This window comes from Dysidea avara, chromosome 15 (assembly GCF_963678975.1).
Source record: "Dysidea avara chromosome 15, odDysAvar1.4, whole genome shotgun sequence".
NCBI lineage: Eukaryota > Metazoa > Porifera > Demospongiae > Dictyoceratida > Dysideidae > Dysidea > Dysidea avara.
This window is the reverse complement of record NC_089286.1, coordinates 1,610,006-1,627,173: the sequence shown is the minus strand read 5'-3', so window position 1 is coordinate 1,627,173 and position 17,168 is coordinate 1,610,006. Positions and strand designations below refer to the sequence as shown.

The 17,168-nt window shown below is 38.1% G+C and overlaps 3 protein-coding genes across 3 annotated transcripts; 1 reads left to right on the top strand and 2 right to left on the bottom strand.

The window, feature by feature from the left end:
* Positions 1–6,023: 6,023 nt before the first annotated feature.
* LOC136245085 (uncharacterized) lies at positions 6,024–7,590 on the bottom strand. The gene is made up of 4 exons (XM_066036591.1): positions 7,385–7,590; positions 7,149–7,323; positions 7,001–7,098; positions 6,024–6,258 (listed from the first exon to the last, which is right to left on the bottom strand). Exons 1-4 carry the CDS (start codon positions 7,484–7,486, stop codon positions 6,151–6,153), a joined length of 483 nt encoding a protein of 160 aa, XP_065892663.1. The 5' UTR covers positions 7,487–7,590; the 3' UTR covers positions 6,024–6,150.
* A 1,389-nt stretch (positions 7,591–8,979) lies between these two features.
* LOC136245146 (uncharacterized) lies at positions 8,980–16,928 on the bottom strand. Its single transcript, XM_066036652.1, has 9 exons — positions 16,841–16,928; positions 15,409–15,610; positions 14,210–14,351; positions 9,781–9,873; positions 9,510–9,659; positions 9,404–9,451; positions 9,286–9,354; positions 9,175–9,234; positions 8,980–9,120 (listed from the first exon to the last, which is right to left on the bottom strand). The coding sequence occupies exons 4-9, from the start codon at positions 9,850–9,852 to the stop codon at positions 8,980–8,982; spliced, it is 540 nt and encodes a 179-aa protein (XP_065892724.1). The 5' UTR covers positions 9,853–9,873; positions 14,210–14,351; positions 15,409–15,610; positions 16,841–16,928.
* LOC136245610 (uncharacterized) lies at positions 11,094–15,303 on the top strand. The gene is made up of 8 exons (XM_066037107.1): positions 11,094–11,221; positions 11,276–11,644; positions 12,829–13,000; positions 13,560–13,938; positions 14,229–14,490; positions 14,552–14,742; positions 14,827–14,911; positions 14,966–15,303. The coding sequence occupies exons 3-8, from the start codon at positions 12,842–12,844 to the stop codon at positions 15,153–15,155; spliced, it is 1,266 nt and encodes a 421-aa protein (XP_065893179.1). The 5' UTR covers positions 11,094–11,221; positions 11,276–11,644; positions 12,829–12,841; the 3' UTR covers positions 15,156–15,303.
* Positions 16,929–17,168: the final 240 nt, after the last annotated feature.

Genomic DNA, 17,168 nt, shown 5'->3' with positions numbered 1-17,168 from the left:
TTCTAGCTGAACTCTCTACAGGTGAATTGTTTGCAGCTAAACTCTCTACATGGTGGTTTCTTTGTAGCTGAACTCTCTACACAGTAACTTCTTCTCTACAGGGTGATTTGTTGTAGATGAATTCTCTACTAGGTGGTTTGTATGAGGCTGAACTCTCTACATGGCGGTTTCTTTGTAGCTGAACTCTACAGAGTGATTTGTTTGCAGCTGAACTCTCTACATGATGGTTTCTTTGTAACTGAACACTCTACAAGGTGACTTCTTCTAGCATGATCTTTCTACAGGGTGAATTGTTGTAGCTGAACTATCTACAAGGTAACTTCTTCTAGCTGATCTCTATACAGGGTGATTTGTTTGTAGATGAATTCTGTACAGGTGGTTTCTTTGTAGCTGAACTCTGTACATGATGGTTTCTTTGTAGCTAAACTCTTTACAAGGTGACTTCTTCTAGCTGAACTCTCTACGGGGTAATTTCTTTGTAGCTGAACTCTCTATATGATGGTTTCTTTGTAAATGAACTCTCTACAAGGTAAATTTTTCTACCTGATCTCTCTACAGGGTGATTTGTTTGTAACTGAACTCTGTACAAGTGCGTTTTTGTGGGTGATCTCACTGCAGGTTGATTTGTTTGTAGCTGAACTCACTAAAGGGTGATTTTGCTTGTAGCTGAACTCCTTGCATTGTATCTAGTTTCTAGCTGATCTCTCTACAGGGTGATTTGTTTGTAGCTGATCTCTCTACAAGTTTATTTGTGTGTAGCTGATCTCTCTGCAGGTTGACTAATTTGCAGCCGATCTCTCTACAAGGTAATTTGTTTGTAGCTGAACTGTCTATAAAGTGATTTATTTGTAGCTGATCTCTCTGCAGGTTGATTTGTTTTAGCTGAACTCTATACAGGGTGATTTAGTTGTAGCTGAACTCCTTACATTGTGTGTAGTTTCTAGCTGATCTCTCTACAGGGTGATTTGTTTGTAGCTGATCTCTCTACAAGTTGATATGTGTGTAGCTGATCTTTCTACAGGTTGATTTGTTTGTAGCCGATCTCTCTACAGGGTAATTTGTTTGTAGCTGAACTCTGTACAAGGTGCTTTTTTGTAGGTGATCTCACTGCAGGTTGATTTGTTTGTAGCTGAACTCACTAAAGGGTGATTTGCTTGTAGCTGAACTCCTTACATTGTGTCTAGTTTCTAGCTGATCTCTCTACAGGGTGATTTGTTTGTAGCTGAACTCTCTATAAGGTGATTTGTTTGCAGCTGAACTCTCTACATGGTGGTTTCTTTGTTGCTGAACTCTCTACAGGGTGTTTTGCTTGTAGCTGAACTCTCTACAGGGTGATTTGTTTCTAGCTTATCTCTCTACAGGTTGATTTGTGTGTAACTGATCTCTCTACAAGCTGATTTGTTTGTAGCTGAATTCTCTGCAAAGTGTTTTGTTTGTAGCTGACCTCTCTTCAGGGTGATTTGTTTCTAGCTGATCTCTCTACAGGGTGATTTTTTGTAGCTGACCTCTCTTCAGGGTGATTTGTTTCTAGCTGATTGCTCTGCAGGTTGATTTGCTTGTAGATGAACTCTCTACAGGGTAACTTGCTTGTAGCTGAACTCCTTACTTTGTGTCTAGTTTGTAGCTGATCTCTCTACAGGGTGATTTGTTTGTAGCTGAACTCCTTACATTGTGTGTAGTTTCTAGCTGATCTCTCTACAGGGTGATTTGTTTGTAGCTGATCTCTATACAAGTTGATGTGTGTGTAGCTGATCTCTCTGCAGGTTGATTAATTTGTAGCCGATCTCTCTACAGGTAATTTGTTTGTAGCTGAACTCTCTATAAGGTGATTTATTTGTAGCTGATCTCTCTGCAGGTTGATTTGTTTTAGCTGAACTCTCTACAGGGTGATTTACTTGTAGCTGAACTCCTTACATTGTGACTAGTTTCTAGCTGATCTCTCTACAGGGTGATTTGTTTGTAGCTGATCTCTCTACAAGTTGATTTGTGTGTAGCTGATCTTTCTACTGGTTGATTTGTTTGTAGCCGATCTCTCTACAGGGTAATTTGTTTGTAGCTGAACTCTGTACAAGGTGCTTTTTTGTAGGTGATCTCACTGCAGGTTGATTTGTTTGTAGCTGAACTCACTAAAGGGCGATTTGCTTGTAGCTGAACTCCTTACATTGTGTCCAGTTTCTAGCTGATCTCTCTACAGAGTGATTTGTTTGTAGCTGAACTTTCTATAAGGTGATTTATTTGTAGCTGATCTCTCTACAGGGTGATTTGTTTGTAATTGATCTCTCTACAAGTTGATTTGTGTGTAGCTGATCTCTCTGCAGGTCGATTTGTTTGTAGCCGATCTCTCTATAGGGTAATTTGTTTGTAGCTGAACTCTCTATAAGGTGATTTGTTTGTAGTTGATCTCTCTGCAGGTTGATTTGTTTTAGCTGAACTCTCTACAGGCTGATTTGTTTGTAGCCGATCTCTCTACAGGGTAATTTGTTTGTAGCTGAACTCTGTACAAGGTGCTTTTTTGTAGGTGATCTCACTGCAGGTTGATTTGTTTGTAGCTGAACTCACTAAAGGGCGATTTGCTTGTAGCTGAACTCCTTACATTGTGTCCAGTTTCTAGCTGATCTCTCTACAGAGTGATTTGTTTGTAGCTGAACTTTCTATAAGGTGATTTATTTGTAGCTGATCTCTCTACAGGGTGATTTGTTTGTAATTGATCTCTCTACAAGTTGATTTGTGTGTAGCTGATCTCTCTGCAGGTCGATTTGTTTGTAGCCGATCTCTCTATAGGGTAATTTGTTTGTAGCTGAACTCTCTATAAGGTGATTTGTTTGTAGTTGATCTCTCTGCAGGTTGATTTGTTTTAGCTGAACTCTCTACAGGCTGATTTGTTTGTAGCCGATCTCTCTACAGGGTAATTTGTTTGTAGCTGAACTCTCTACAAGTTGATTTGTGTGTAGCTGATCTCTCTGCAGGTTGATTTGTTTGTAGCCGATCTCTCTACAGGGCAATTTGTTTGTAGCTGATCTTTCTACAGGGTGATTTTTTTGTAGCTGACCTCTCTTCAGGGTGATTTGTTTCTAGCTGATCTCTCTACAGGGTGATTTTTTGTAGCTGACCTCTCTTCAGGGTGATTTGTTTCTAGCTGATTGCTCTACAGGTTGATTTGTTTGTAGGTGAACTCTCTACAGGGTAATTTGCTTGTAGCTGAACTCCTTACTTTGTGTCTAGTTTGTAGCTGATCTCTCTACAGGGTGATTTGTTTGTAGCTGAACAACTTACATTGTGTGTAGTTTCTAGCTGATCTCTCTACAGGGTGATTTGTTTGTAGCTGATCTCTCTACAAGTTGATTTGTGTGTATATAGCTGATCTCTCTGCAGGTTGATTTGTTTGTAGCCGATCTCTCTACAGGTAATCTGATTGTAGCTGAACTCTCTATAAGGTTGATTTGTTTTAGCTGAACTCTCTACAGGGTGATTGCTTGTAGCTGAACTCCTTACATTGTGTCTAGTTTCTAGCTGATGTCTCTACAGGGTGATTTTTTGTAGCTGAACTCTCTTCAGGGTGGTTTGTTTCTAGCTGATCTTTCTACAGGTAGATTTGTGTTGATTTGTTCATTGCTGATCGCTCTAAAGGTAATTGATTTGTTGCAGTTGAACACCCTGCAAAGTGTTTTGTTTGTAGCTGATCACTTTAAAGGGTAATTTGTTTGTAGCTGAACTCTCTCCACAGTGACTTGTGTGTAGCAGAATTCTGTGTAATTAAATTCTCTAGAGAGTGACTTAATTGTAGCTGAATTCTCTACACAGTGCATGACTTGTTTATAGCTGAACTTTCTTCAGTGTGACTTGTAATGTTCTGAATCTCTATAGTGGTATATTTGCTTAACTCTCCGCATGGTGACTGTCTTCTTGCTGAACTGTCTATAAGATTAACTGTTTGCAACTGAACTCCCTACAGAATAACTTGTGATGTAATAAAATTCTATAATGGAGTAAATAAATTAGCCGAATGCTCTATTAGGGTGACTGTTCTATTAGAGTATCTCAATCTTGCATTTGCTACATGGAGTTGGCTTTCAAATCGTAACTCAGTGGTTTGTAATCCGATTCTTCTGTACTACTGCAAGGACTTTCTATGAAGATTATTCCAGCTATACACCGATTTTCAGCTCATTGCTCTAAGCGGTTTGCCTAGTAGGCGTAAAAACTAATACTTTTTTATTCATAAAAATCGATCGCGTAATTGTGACACAGGTTGGGTTTTGTGTCATATCTCCGTGGTCTTTATCTCGATTCCTTTCAAACCACCAAAAGGCACTCCTACGATGGTTACTCCATCTACATAGCAATTTTCAACTCATTCCATGAAGCGGTTTGCCGTGTAGGCGTGACAACAAATCTATCTTGTTTTACGTGAATAATCGGTCATAACTCCTGAACCATTCATCGGATTTGTACCAAATTTGATGCTAGGATTCGCCTTTGGACTCCCTTTCTGTGTGCCAAATTTCAAGGCGATAGGAGTACACGTTTGCGTGTTATAGGTATCTCGGAAATGGCTGGAGCGATTTCCTTCAAATTTGGAATGTAGACTCCCTTGGCTGGCGGGCAACTGTGCAGCAAATTTGGTTCCAATCAGATAAGTGATCACCGAGATACAAAGGTGTGAAAATGACGTTTTCGTTCTTCCTGTCAATATACTCACGGTGTGGCGCGCCGGCTTCTTGGGCCGCACGACACACTACCGTGTGTCTTGATATAACATCATACAGTATAGTAGTACAGTGGAACCTCTCTTAACAAACTCCCCAATTAAGGACACAATAGAAAAAACCTTGATCCCAACAGGTCTGGTTAATACATTTTTTATCTCTGAAAGAGGAAAGCCTCTATATTACAGCAAAAAATGGCCAAAATTCTGGGTCCCAAATGTCCGTAATAGAGAGGTTCACTGTAACATTAGGGATTATGGAGGTTTTGGCTTTTATTGCCAAAAAATATCACCCAAAAACCAGCTTCACAATACCATCCTGGCACCCTGGCAGTATTAGTTGGATATAACCAAGCGCCTAAAACTGCCCTCAGTAGTAGAATCAGTATAATCCTAAATGCTTCCAAAGGATTGCTACAAATAATGTTTACTGCCTGGAGCCTTCAGACAAGTGTAACTCAATAACGGCTAACTTGATTTTTTTACTGTTCGATGTTACTTTAGTCAGACAGGTGCCTTTTGGCATACTGTAGTATGTACAATGCATATTTCATGGCTGTGTCCTCCTTTGTGTCCCATTTCTTTTTGCTGACAGCCCAAGGTATCAACTTGCAGTAGTGTGATGGCTTCCCTACATTTGTAAATGGGATCAGTGACTGGAGAAGTGCTTTTCCTACCATTCTTCATTTGTAACGCTGTGAAAAATGGGTACAGATTGTGCTGAAGTAGGGATTAAATGTCCACCAGCAAGAGTTCAAAATATATATGCTGAGGAGAATATCCCCTACTCTCTGTAGAAGGGCATATTGTTAAGTTATGATGTAACGACAAAGTGTTGTGGTTTGTGATGTCCGAGCAGCTATATAAGTGCAACAATCACTAGCATTTTCCCACACTCGCGACACTTGAGAAAGACATATTCGCAAATGGCATGGTAAGAAATGCCTATGACGTCGTGTCAAACTCACGAAGGTATGCTTGTAGTTCAATGAGAAACATTGAGAGGTCAAGTTAGTTCGGTTGCTAGCGATGTTGTTAGGCAGATATTCAATCAATATTATGTTCAGTTAATGACATCATTAATTATTCAAAGAGTAATGAGCAAACTCAGAAGTGCTACATCATAACGTCACAATACGCCCTTCAACAGGGATATATGAGAGTAGGATACTCTCCTCAGTATATATATTATGAACTCTTGCCACCAGTATAGATAACCTCCCTTGTTTACCTACTATTTTTTGTGTGATTCCTAATCATACTTAAAGTTCTTAATTTTTCCTTATAGTTGAACAAATTGAAGTTTATCATACAGATAAAGCAGCATGCGACCAGCACATGACTATCTATAGTACATAATGGTGGATACACATATAAATACAGTAATTTAAACTACACTGTTTAAACACATTAGTCATAGTCTTACAAGAGTAGTTGGTCTGTTATCACATGGAATGCAAATATGTAATGAATTGCTCCAAGTTAGATGACATTTTCTTGGGTGGCTTTTTGTCTACAACGTTGGCAGCCACAGCGTTCAAATCAACAGTGACCTAAGTATAATAGCACTTTTAATGGTATGTATCTATTTGTAACCAGTAATGCATTACAGTAATACATGTTTACCAGTAATACATTACAGTATTCAGACCTGTATGTTAGTAAATCGTGACCCGCTGAGCAATTACTGGCCATTTTCGCTCATTCCTCGAATTCCATTTTATTGCTTCTCTGTTATCTGGAGTAACAAAGGAGTGGATAGCCAAAATTTCAGCTTTTTGTGATGGAGTTATAGTGATAGACAGTTGGAATAGGAATAAACTTGATTTTTACAGCAACAATACATCAAATAAATTACACATGCTTAATTTTATCGATCATAGCTCACGACTGAAAAAAGTTACAAAGACAGCATTCTGCTCAGTATGTTCACCATGAACTGGCACATCAATCAAGGTACTGTATTTTCCGTATATGTCTCCATGTGTACAAAGAAGAAGGCCATTTCAACAATTATAGAATGACGGTAAACGTTATTTCTTCCACATTGTAAATAAGAGCCCATAACTCACATACCGTACATGAAACAAAGATTTTCTTACTCCCAATGAACAGGAGATTCTAGTGGTATATAAGTTTTATTGATTTGAGTTTTGTTTCACTTCAAAACGAAGCATGTGTAAAATATTTATGTAGCACACGTATTTTTACCCTGTTTATATCAATGTTTTATAGGTAAAGGGAATTTTGTGAAAACAGCCGGTTTTTGCTAGGCAGGTCACAATTATTGCTTACTGGAGTGATGGTCATAAGCTTGTCAATTTCTGGCTTAGTTTTGTGGTCTTTTAATATAAAGGCCAGAGCATACAACACCTTCAAAGTCAACCTTCCAGCTGTAAACAGTGCCATAATTGCTTTGTAATATACATAGTAAACGTTTTACCATCTTCATCTTCCAAGTCTGTATTTACGTCTATTTCCTTCATTCTCTTAATGTTAGTTGTTGTAGCATTGATTTTTATTGCTTTTGTGATTTGTGGTAACCACTGATGCCACGTGTCATTGTAGGTGCTTCTTAGTTGAGTGTTTCTCTGCAGTCTTCCCAGTTCAGCTATCACCTACAGTAAAAGAAAAGTAATACTGTATGTATGTAGTGATTTTTTTATAACACCCCTGTACCTCATGAGGGTCCTTCAGCAATGGGAACTCTGCCAACAATTCTGACGGGGGCACTTCCTTCTCCTCAATTTTATTTCTCCTCATAGAAAATGTTTGTGCCATCAGTTCCCCTACTAAAGCGCGATTTCTATATTTTGCTTGTTTCTTTCCTTCTTGTTTAAGGGTTTTGTTTTGTTGTTTGAATGAGTCCTCGTCTTCTTCTTCTGGAATCTTTATGTAGAAACTTGTGATATTTGAATGTATACTGAATCTTCTTATCTCAAACTTTCTTTTTTTTCCTGATGCAGCAGTGACAGCTTTTTCGCTTAATTTTCTTATAATTGGTTTCCCTTTCTTATCATTGTACCTTCTCATTTCTCTGAAGCGCTCTTGCAACTTGCAAATGCTAGCAAGCTAGTGAACTAAATTAAGTGAAGTGAAGCATATGTAGTACATTCAGCTTACATGTCCATTAATTGGGTTCTTCAGGAAAGGGTACCGTTTCACGATGGCCCTCGACACGTAGTCGTAATCAGCGTGGCTCGGATATGTTTTGTACATAGCCTGCGTGTATATAACAATATAATTTTTTTACATATACGCAAAGCTATGAACCTACTAGAGAACATCTTATAAACAGGCGGTGAAATGACCATACGGTGAGGTTTAGTTGTGATCCCATATATTATTTAGTAAAGAAGATTAAGAAGTAAAAATTTGAAGAATAATGCAAACTTCAAAAGTTTTTTTGGCTCAAATTTGGGGCCTAATGCATTTCACAGACTGGACTAACGGACTAGAATAATCCAAGCATTTTCTGTCTCTGGTATATATATATAATGCTGGGCAAACCATTAACAAGCTACAACTGCTGCTACTGCTCTTCCTCATAAGTCGCACATGCACTTATTTATTACAATATTTACAAAACACATGTACGTGAATACTGGTAGTGATATAGACTATATTGTAGCATGGGTGTATTCCTTTGCTCCAGTACTTAGTACTAGTGTTTTATTCAGTAACGGGCCAGGTAGTTTTCTTAGTATCATAGCCACATAATCTTGCACCTCCCACCTATTCAATATCAAATCAATAAGTTTTAGGCCTGCACCAATTATGTCAGCATAATTAGGTAGCCAAAAGCATTGCCGGAGCTTAATGCCAGCATAATAGGCACAGATTTTGTGCATCAGTTATCAGAGAAGCTGAGACTCTGTTCATTTAGTATGATGTAGAATAAGATAGTGTGCAAACACGGTAAAAATTAGATTTACAGCTACGTTGTGAAAAAAAGATTCGTTAAAGATCTATATACTCAAATAGAACAGTCACCGCATGTTGAAATATCCTAATAGAACATTCACAGATGCATTAGATACTTTAATAGAGCAGTCAAGACACAATTATATTTAAGAATATTGGAGCATAAGGGGAGCATTTAAAGTATACTGTCATACATTTTTTTTTGTAAATAGCAGTAGTTGTAGCTCGATAATGGTGTGTCCAGCATTACAAGATATATATAATCCCTGGATTATTGTTAAGAAGCTGTGTCAGTCCCCGCAAAGTACATTACGCTGAATCATTAGATTCTCTTTTTAATTGTTACCCATTTAACCTGTGTGTAATGCCACATCTACAGCTGCTCCATAAGTCACTGGAAATGGAAATGGATCTGGTATTATTTTTTCCTCGTGATCCAGCACGATCACACACTGAGCTGCTGCAGACTGGGCTTGATCAGTTGTTTTTGACTGTAAGATGCACTATGTAATTATAAGCAAGTTGTACTTTATTTGTTTCATAACCATTTTAGGTGGTAGTTGAGAAGAACTGCCAAGTTCAACTTCTTCAACGATGTCATCCAGCTACAAAGTGAGACACTTATATACACAGTATGTATTAATTACTATGTGTACCTGATCGTGTTCATCATCATCTGTAGACAAATCGTCTAATCCTGGCAGATCAGCACCTCCCATACGGAACTTTAATATTTCTACTAAATATTGTTTTTATGAGTATTAAATTGTTTACCTCATCTTCTGTACTATTTGGTGGATGACTGGTAGTTGGTTGCTGGTGCTATTAACAATAGTATTATCAATTGTTTGTGACACATGTACAGTTGTTATCTATTTACTTCTAGATCTTCATTACTCCTGATCTTGATCAACTGAAGCAGATGCTTCCGATCACCTAACGCTTTTATGCCAAGCTCACGAAGGTCGTTATCACTAAGTAAGGGGAGTGTTCGCCCTCTTATCCTATTGTCACGAAACAATTCCACTACCTAGAAAATAAGTATAATGTCGGTCTGTATGAGTGAGGCTCTGTAACCTCTCTGGGCAAACAGTTAAATTAATTGAACTATGGGGATGTGGAGAGAGTAGGGTGGTTAGAAAAGTGCATACCTCATTATCAAATCCTTCTTTGGAAATGAATTGGCAGACATCATCAGTTGTCCAGTTCTCTTTAATATCCATCAATTCAGCTAGTTACTGCAACTGTTCCAGCAATATATAAGTGAAGCAAAGACTCTTAACTAGCTCTATAGATGACACAGACACTACTGATCGTTACAACAGCTATAGCTAGCGTGCAGCTGCACAGTGGTGTAACTATGGTAGTTAACGGTATTGACATAAGTTACAGCCAATGAATTGCATTATGATATCGCGCGGCATCCACCGTAGTGTCCGGAAGTATACCATCTGTGTATGTTATTGACAGTCACTATATTGATAGAGTTGCGCCTATTGGCAATGATGTATACAGTAATGTAACAGCGATAAATGACGCGTGGACTACAGCAGTACAACGCTCAGCCTCTTTAATGTCCAGTGATTTTTTGGAGGCCCACCCTCACACGCACAGCTGTTTCAATGTGGTAATGATAATTTTGCACGGCAATATTCAGTGTTGACCACAAGTTTGCACAACGCCGCAACAAACCTAAGTATGTTCGCTTGTCCTCACTGTGGAAACTTCAGCGCCAAGCACTACACAAGAGTACTCAAGCACATTGAGGAAATACACCAACACCAGTCGGGATTTCAGATTGCTTGCCGTTTCTGCCCTCAGACATTCTCAAAAGTGTCAAGCTATAGGTAGTTTTGTGTGTGTATGCGTGTGTGTGTCTGGGAATACAATTATATCACTTGCTAACAGCATCACTTACTATTAAATAACAGCTATGGAATTCTATTGTATTGGCCTATAGCAGGTCAGTGCCCATTATTTCATGCACACACTACTTTGGTATATAGGATATACAGTCCAGGTTCATATTGTCTTTAAGGTTTGTCTGCCCTTTGAAGTTTGCTTGTAAAGCTTAAGATTCAATTTAAAAACTAGATTCTCTAATGGCTAAAAGTGGATTCGCTTAAAAAATACTCTAACAAAACAGTCAATTCCAATTTCAAGGGTAAGATAACTGAGGGTCTACTGTCTACTCGGTAGTGTGGGTTAAAAATCCCTTGGAGGTAGTTACAGTAAGAGGCTGCAACATGTGTGCAGCACACTATGTCTGCACTGTGTGAAATAATGAACTACCCAAAAATGTGTTTTGTGACTGTGATAGGTCACATCTATACAGAAAACATGTTGAAGCAGCAACGTCCACCGCTGAAAATGACGACGACAACAACAATGATGACGACAACAACAATGATGAGGTGATACAGATGAATTCTTCTGACGACCCAGATAACAATGTGGATAGTGATGAGCCACAAGATGATAACTGTGCATGCAGTGATGCTCAACGGAGTGCAGCTTTGTTTATCCTTAAGACCAAAGAAGATCGAATGCTGACACAAAGTGCATTGAATGGCATTATACAAGACATGACGGGTAACCTCGCTCTGCTAATATAACACAATAATTATTATACTAACAATTTTACAGGATTTATACAGCAGCAAAATGAGAGGGTAGTTACAGAAGCAAAAAATTTTTTGTCACAAGCTAATGTTGAATGTATCCCAGCATTGGAAGAATACTTTTGTAGTGTCTCTAATTCACGGCCATTCATCGGATTGGAAACAGAGTACCTGCAGACAAAATACTTTAAAGAACATTTTCATTTACTGGTAAGGAATACAGCAGAAGTAAATGTTTACTTACAATTTTTAGGAGCCTATTGAGTGTTCGCTAGGGGAAGAGAAACTGCCTGATGCTCATGGTACCCAACAGGATCACTATCACTACTGCTATCATATTCCATTCTTGTCATCATTACAGCTGCTTCTAAAGAACAAAGAAGTCCAAGCACAAGTATGATAACTTTAAAATAATAAATACACTATTTGACAACAGTCATCATTCAACATGGTATTACTGTATGGTATAGTATATTGAAAGTCCCCTCCTAAATGTTACTACACTGAAACCTCTCTAATCTGACACCTCTGTAATCCAGATTTTTACTATACAATGCTACCTCAATAATCTGACATCCTTGCTAATCCAACACAATTTCCTTGTCCAAATGAGTGTTGGATTATAGAGGTTTTACTGTATTGTATGTATTCCAAAAGGCACCTGTCATGCTGAAGTGACATCTAGCAGTAAGCCTGACAGGTGCCTAAATAGTAGTGTTGCACCGATATGCATTTTTTTCACATTTACCGATACCGATTATTTGCTAACTCCTGTAACCGATATGCCGATAGTTACCAATATTCTTCAATTCTTCAGAACAGGGGAGGAGAAGTAGAAAATCACCTAAAGTTTATTTGTATAAACTACAGTTGTAATGATAATGTAATCAATGTAATTAATTGCATAGGTGGCCAACTTTTACAATGTTTTCTACAGTTTTACCACTAACTCCCTTCATAGAACAGGAAGCCAAGTAGTTATAAAACATCTAAGTCAGCTTAAAATATTTTCATATGACTGCTTAAAATAAGTCAGCTTAAAATACTTGTAAAATTAGTTAATATCGGCTGTTACCGATAATTCAACTGATTATCGGTGCAACACTACTAAATAGGCATAAAATTGGTATGCTTTTGCACGTTCTCAAGCCTGTGAACAACTTTGTTGCAGGAAACACATTGTTATGAAATAGTTACAAGACTTTAAACTGTGGAAAGCCTGTACAGTCTCCCATTTCAAGGTCTGAATATTTAAGTGCTACGACAACTACTGTAATAGAGAGCTAGGCTTGGTATAGTTTCCGTATGGCTTCATCACAAAATTTTCAGGGCATGAAACAAGCTAGCTATTGCCATAGAGTGCCTTGTACTAACAGAAATATGCATGTAGCACAAGGATGCCACAAATGCAAATTCCACAATGAAACAGTTGCACTTGTTTCATCAACAGTGCCTATCTTTGTAACAGGGTATTGATATGACACGATTGTAAATGTTGGTTACAGTAGTACTCGCGGTCAAAAGGGATTAACTATAATGACAACACAATAGAACAATACTGATTCTGGATATCTGTAGGTATTGAATTCACATGCAAAGGAAAACACAATTGGTGACTACTGCGATGGAGATCATTTCAAGAACCACCAAATATTTTCTATGTACAACAGAGCCCTCCAAGTGCAACTGTACTTCGATGAAATGGATGTCTGTAATCCTATTGGATCTAAAGCAGGTGTTCATAAACTTGGTAAGACCTGTATTGTGTCCACTGAATTAAATTTAAACAAGCATAGTTTACTCTGCAAATGGACATAACTTGCAGACTGGGATAAAAATAAAAGTGGACTCTTAGTAATAATCAAGGCATTTGGATTTTGCACATAATGCAAAACACACTTTGAAATTTTCTCAAGTATACAGAAACATAAATAACCAGCCGCTAGCTTAGTCTGAGAGCCCTATACACAGAATACAATAATAACACAATATACATAATATTTATATTATTCATTCTTTGAATAGGAATGTTCTACTATACCATTACCAACATCGACCCAAAATTACGGTCAAGACTGCACACCATTATGCTACTGGCAGTAGTGGAGTCACAATATATTACAAAATATGGTATTGACACCATACTAGAGCCGTTCATTGAAGAAATGAAAGCTTTAGAATCTGTGAATGGACAAAGTAGCAGCAAAGTAAATCTGGTTTTCGGGTGGTATCATGGGCAACAAAGCCCAAACCTCCATGATCCCTACTATACAGTACTGTGTGATAATTTTAACCTTTTTACACTGTAGTTCACAGCGGAAGAGTTTCCTGCAAGGACAGAACGTATACACCAAAAGCAATTTAAAAAGTTGAAAACTCCTGCTGCAGATGTTTATAAAGTATCATTTGGAATTTCACGCAATTCAACACTCAATGAACTCAAGGAGTTCCATGTTACATCTGGACTGCCACCAGACATCATGCACGACATATTTGAGGGGGTTGCAGTGGTAGAACTTCACTGTATGCTGTCAGCTTTAATACAGGAGTACAAGCTATTTGGCTTAGCTAAGCTGAACAACAGAATTAAAAAATTTCCATATGGAATTCCTGACAGAAACAACAAACCACTGCCACTACCAGTAACTTATCTTAGCAAGTCACCCACTGAAGCACTTAAGCAAAACTGTAAGATATACTGATAAGCATGCAGATTCCCTTATTTGATTTTTAAACATGGAAACTATAAATATATTATCACAGTGGAACTTCTATAGAGGTCTCTGCAAAGAGGGCACAACAGTATAACCTCTGGCCATCATAAGGACAAAGTTTATAGACCAAACAGTTTTACACTGCACCTCTGAAAATGAAAATCAGGTTCAAATTTCTAGGTCCCCAAAGTGATATATATTATAGGGGCTCCACTGTAGTCCAAATAAGAATAAGTATGTGATACCTTGTTGCTGATTCTGTAGCATCGCAGACTTGGTGCTTGCTACGACTCTTGCCCCTTATCATCGGAGATTGTGTTCCAAATGACAATCCAAACTGGGCTAATTTCTTGAGATTGCTAATGCTAGTTGATTACGTCACTGCACCTGAAACAACACGTGAGATTGCAGGCTACCTGAGAGATCTGATACAAGACCATCATACGTGCTTTAAGCAGTTATATCCTGAACGGCGTTTAACGCCGAAATTTCACCACCTCGTTCATTTGCCACACTATATCATTCAGTAAGTCAGTGATAAAAACAAAAACTGTATGCATGAAATAAATGTCATGTTATATTTGAAGGTATGGTCCTTTGGTAAGGATGTGGTGCATGAGATATGAGGCAAAGCATTGCTATTTTAAGAGATGGGCAAAAATAACAGGAAATTACAAGAATATTGCTAAATCACTACCTGTGCACCACCAGAAGCACATTTGTTATAAGTTAGCAGATGCAGAGAATTTCCTCAAACCACCTAGTACAGTAGGCCCAGGTAAGGCTACGTACATACATAGAATTTATGTACAAACCATTTTGTGAGTGTAAACCAAATGGAATAACTGACAATTTTATATAGCCACCTTGTGTGATCTGGACAACCTGTCTTACAAAGACCTCCTAACGGAGACATGCCATGGAATTTCAGAGAGAACCATCTATAGGTACATACCCTTGTAAACATTGTCATATTAGTCAACATATGTAATACTCTACAGAGTAAACTGGGTGGAGATCATGGGAACAACATACAAACCTACAATCTTAGTCATTGTCGATTACTACCAGGATGTACCAATATTTGGAGAAATACACGACATTATATCAGTTGACCAGAAATTCTATTTAGCCACCTATCTTTTCATAACAAACGGCTACAATCCTCATTATCATGCGTATGAAGTTTAAAAGCTCAAATCAGTTTATCTGTGAAGTGTCTTCCCTTCGGGATCACCATCCACTGTGGGTATACCAAAGTTATGACATTCACCTTATACGTACATTTTTTGTTCCTTTAAAATACCATGTAATGAATAATATAGATTTACGCATTTAATTTTCTAACTGAACAGTACATTTATTTGTCTAATATACAGTATATATATGTATAAGATTTTCAGTTTAAATCACACACACATGCACGTGTGGTCTCTTCTGATACCTGGAATAGTCTTAGGATATCATCATGGTACATGTGAAGTGATCACATCATCAGAGTTAGATCACACGAGCCACTACTTGGTACTAGTAGTATCATTGTGTAGTAGCGTATTATGGTCAACATCCCACTGCATAATTTACTGGTACTAACATCTGGACATTAGGGTTGACTACTAATACGTTATCACTTGTCTTCATTGCACCTGTTAATAAGATGGCAGTGTAACTAGAATACTAACACACCTATACTATAAAACTTGAACTTGACACAGTATAGGTTCAGTTGGACATGAACTACTAACATCAACAATAAGTCAAACTATTAAACTGGTAAGGTCCAACTTTGTTATCAAAACGTTAATGTCACACAACTCAACACACAACTCCAACCAAACTTAAACTAGAAAGGAAGTGATAGGCCTTCTCAAATGTGATTTGATCTGCATACTAGTCTTGCTAGTGCTATAAATGTTGACCCCAGTAATGTGTTCACAATTGAGTAACAGTGATGTTCTATAGTCATCTTTCTTCATGAGTATATAGTCGGTATGCTAGGTATAAGGTAATTCAGGAATCACAGTTCTCCTCTTTCTAATAGAGCAGTCACAAATTACTAAGTAAATAGGTGAATGTTCTACTAGAGTAAATGTGACCGTCTCAGCAAAAACCCGACTTGTTCGCACAAACATGAGTATATTGAGAAAATTGAAATTTAAAAATAATTTGTAAAATTACGCATGCTACATAAAAACTATGCAAGTTTTTATTGGGCCAGTACTCGAAGAAGGAAGACTCAAATCAATTAAAACTTTGTACCCTGTACCACCTTATTCGCCTGTTCATTGATAGTTTGAAAATCTTTGTTTCGTTTTTCTAGCTCCAAAGTCATTCATGTCACGTGCGTTTGTTTACTATGCGGTAAACGTAAACAAGATTGTCACCGTTTCTTCTACCAAACGGCCTTCATATTCATATGCACAAGTATCTACAGGGCTAATACTATACCTTGGTTGATGTGCTGATCCATGGTGAACGTTTTAAGCCAAATTGCAAAGTTGATTTTACATCCTAGGTAAACCAGCTGTGCTGTCTGCCTAGTAATTAATAATAAAGAATAAAGATCCGGATATGATTACCCGGACAGGACTTAGTCTCGCGTAGCCAGACTGCTTGCTGATTGGCGAAACCCTAAACTTCTTAGGAGTGCAGCCTGATCGCTGCTTGTATTGAGGGCGCGTGACGCTTTTAACAGGTCTAAGAAGTGTAGGACTTCGCCAATCAGCAGCAATCACTGACTGCAGTGGAACGTTACACAGAATTCTTAATGCAGGCGTACCAGACCCTTTTTCCAACGCCCACACAAAAGAAAAAAAGCGGTCTGGCTACGCAAGACTAGACAGGACCAACTTAGTTACTTGTTATATGCAGCTCACCTAACAACTTTATCGGTCTCTGTTTCTTTAAACAATCAGGACTTTGTCTACTCGTTAACTGATACTTAAATAGAATACAAACTCCATTTAGTGCCCAGCCTTGTGCAAGAAGTTGTATTTATAGTTCAGCCTCTCGTTCAGCCTCGTGTCAGAAGGTCTGCCTCCTGCTTGAATTGTAGCGAGCTAGTTTACTGGAGGAGCCGTTGGAGCCGTTTGTGTCAAAACATCATCCATGTTTTGTGATAGTACTAGCGAAGATGAAGATTCAAACAACGACTTCCAATCATCTATGATTCAGTAAAGTTGTGAACAGGAAAAGATGTAGAAT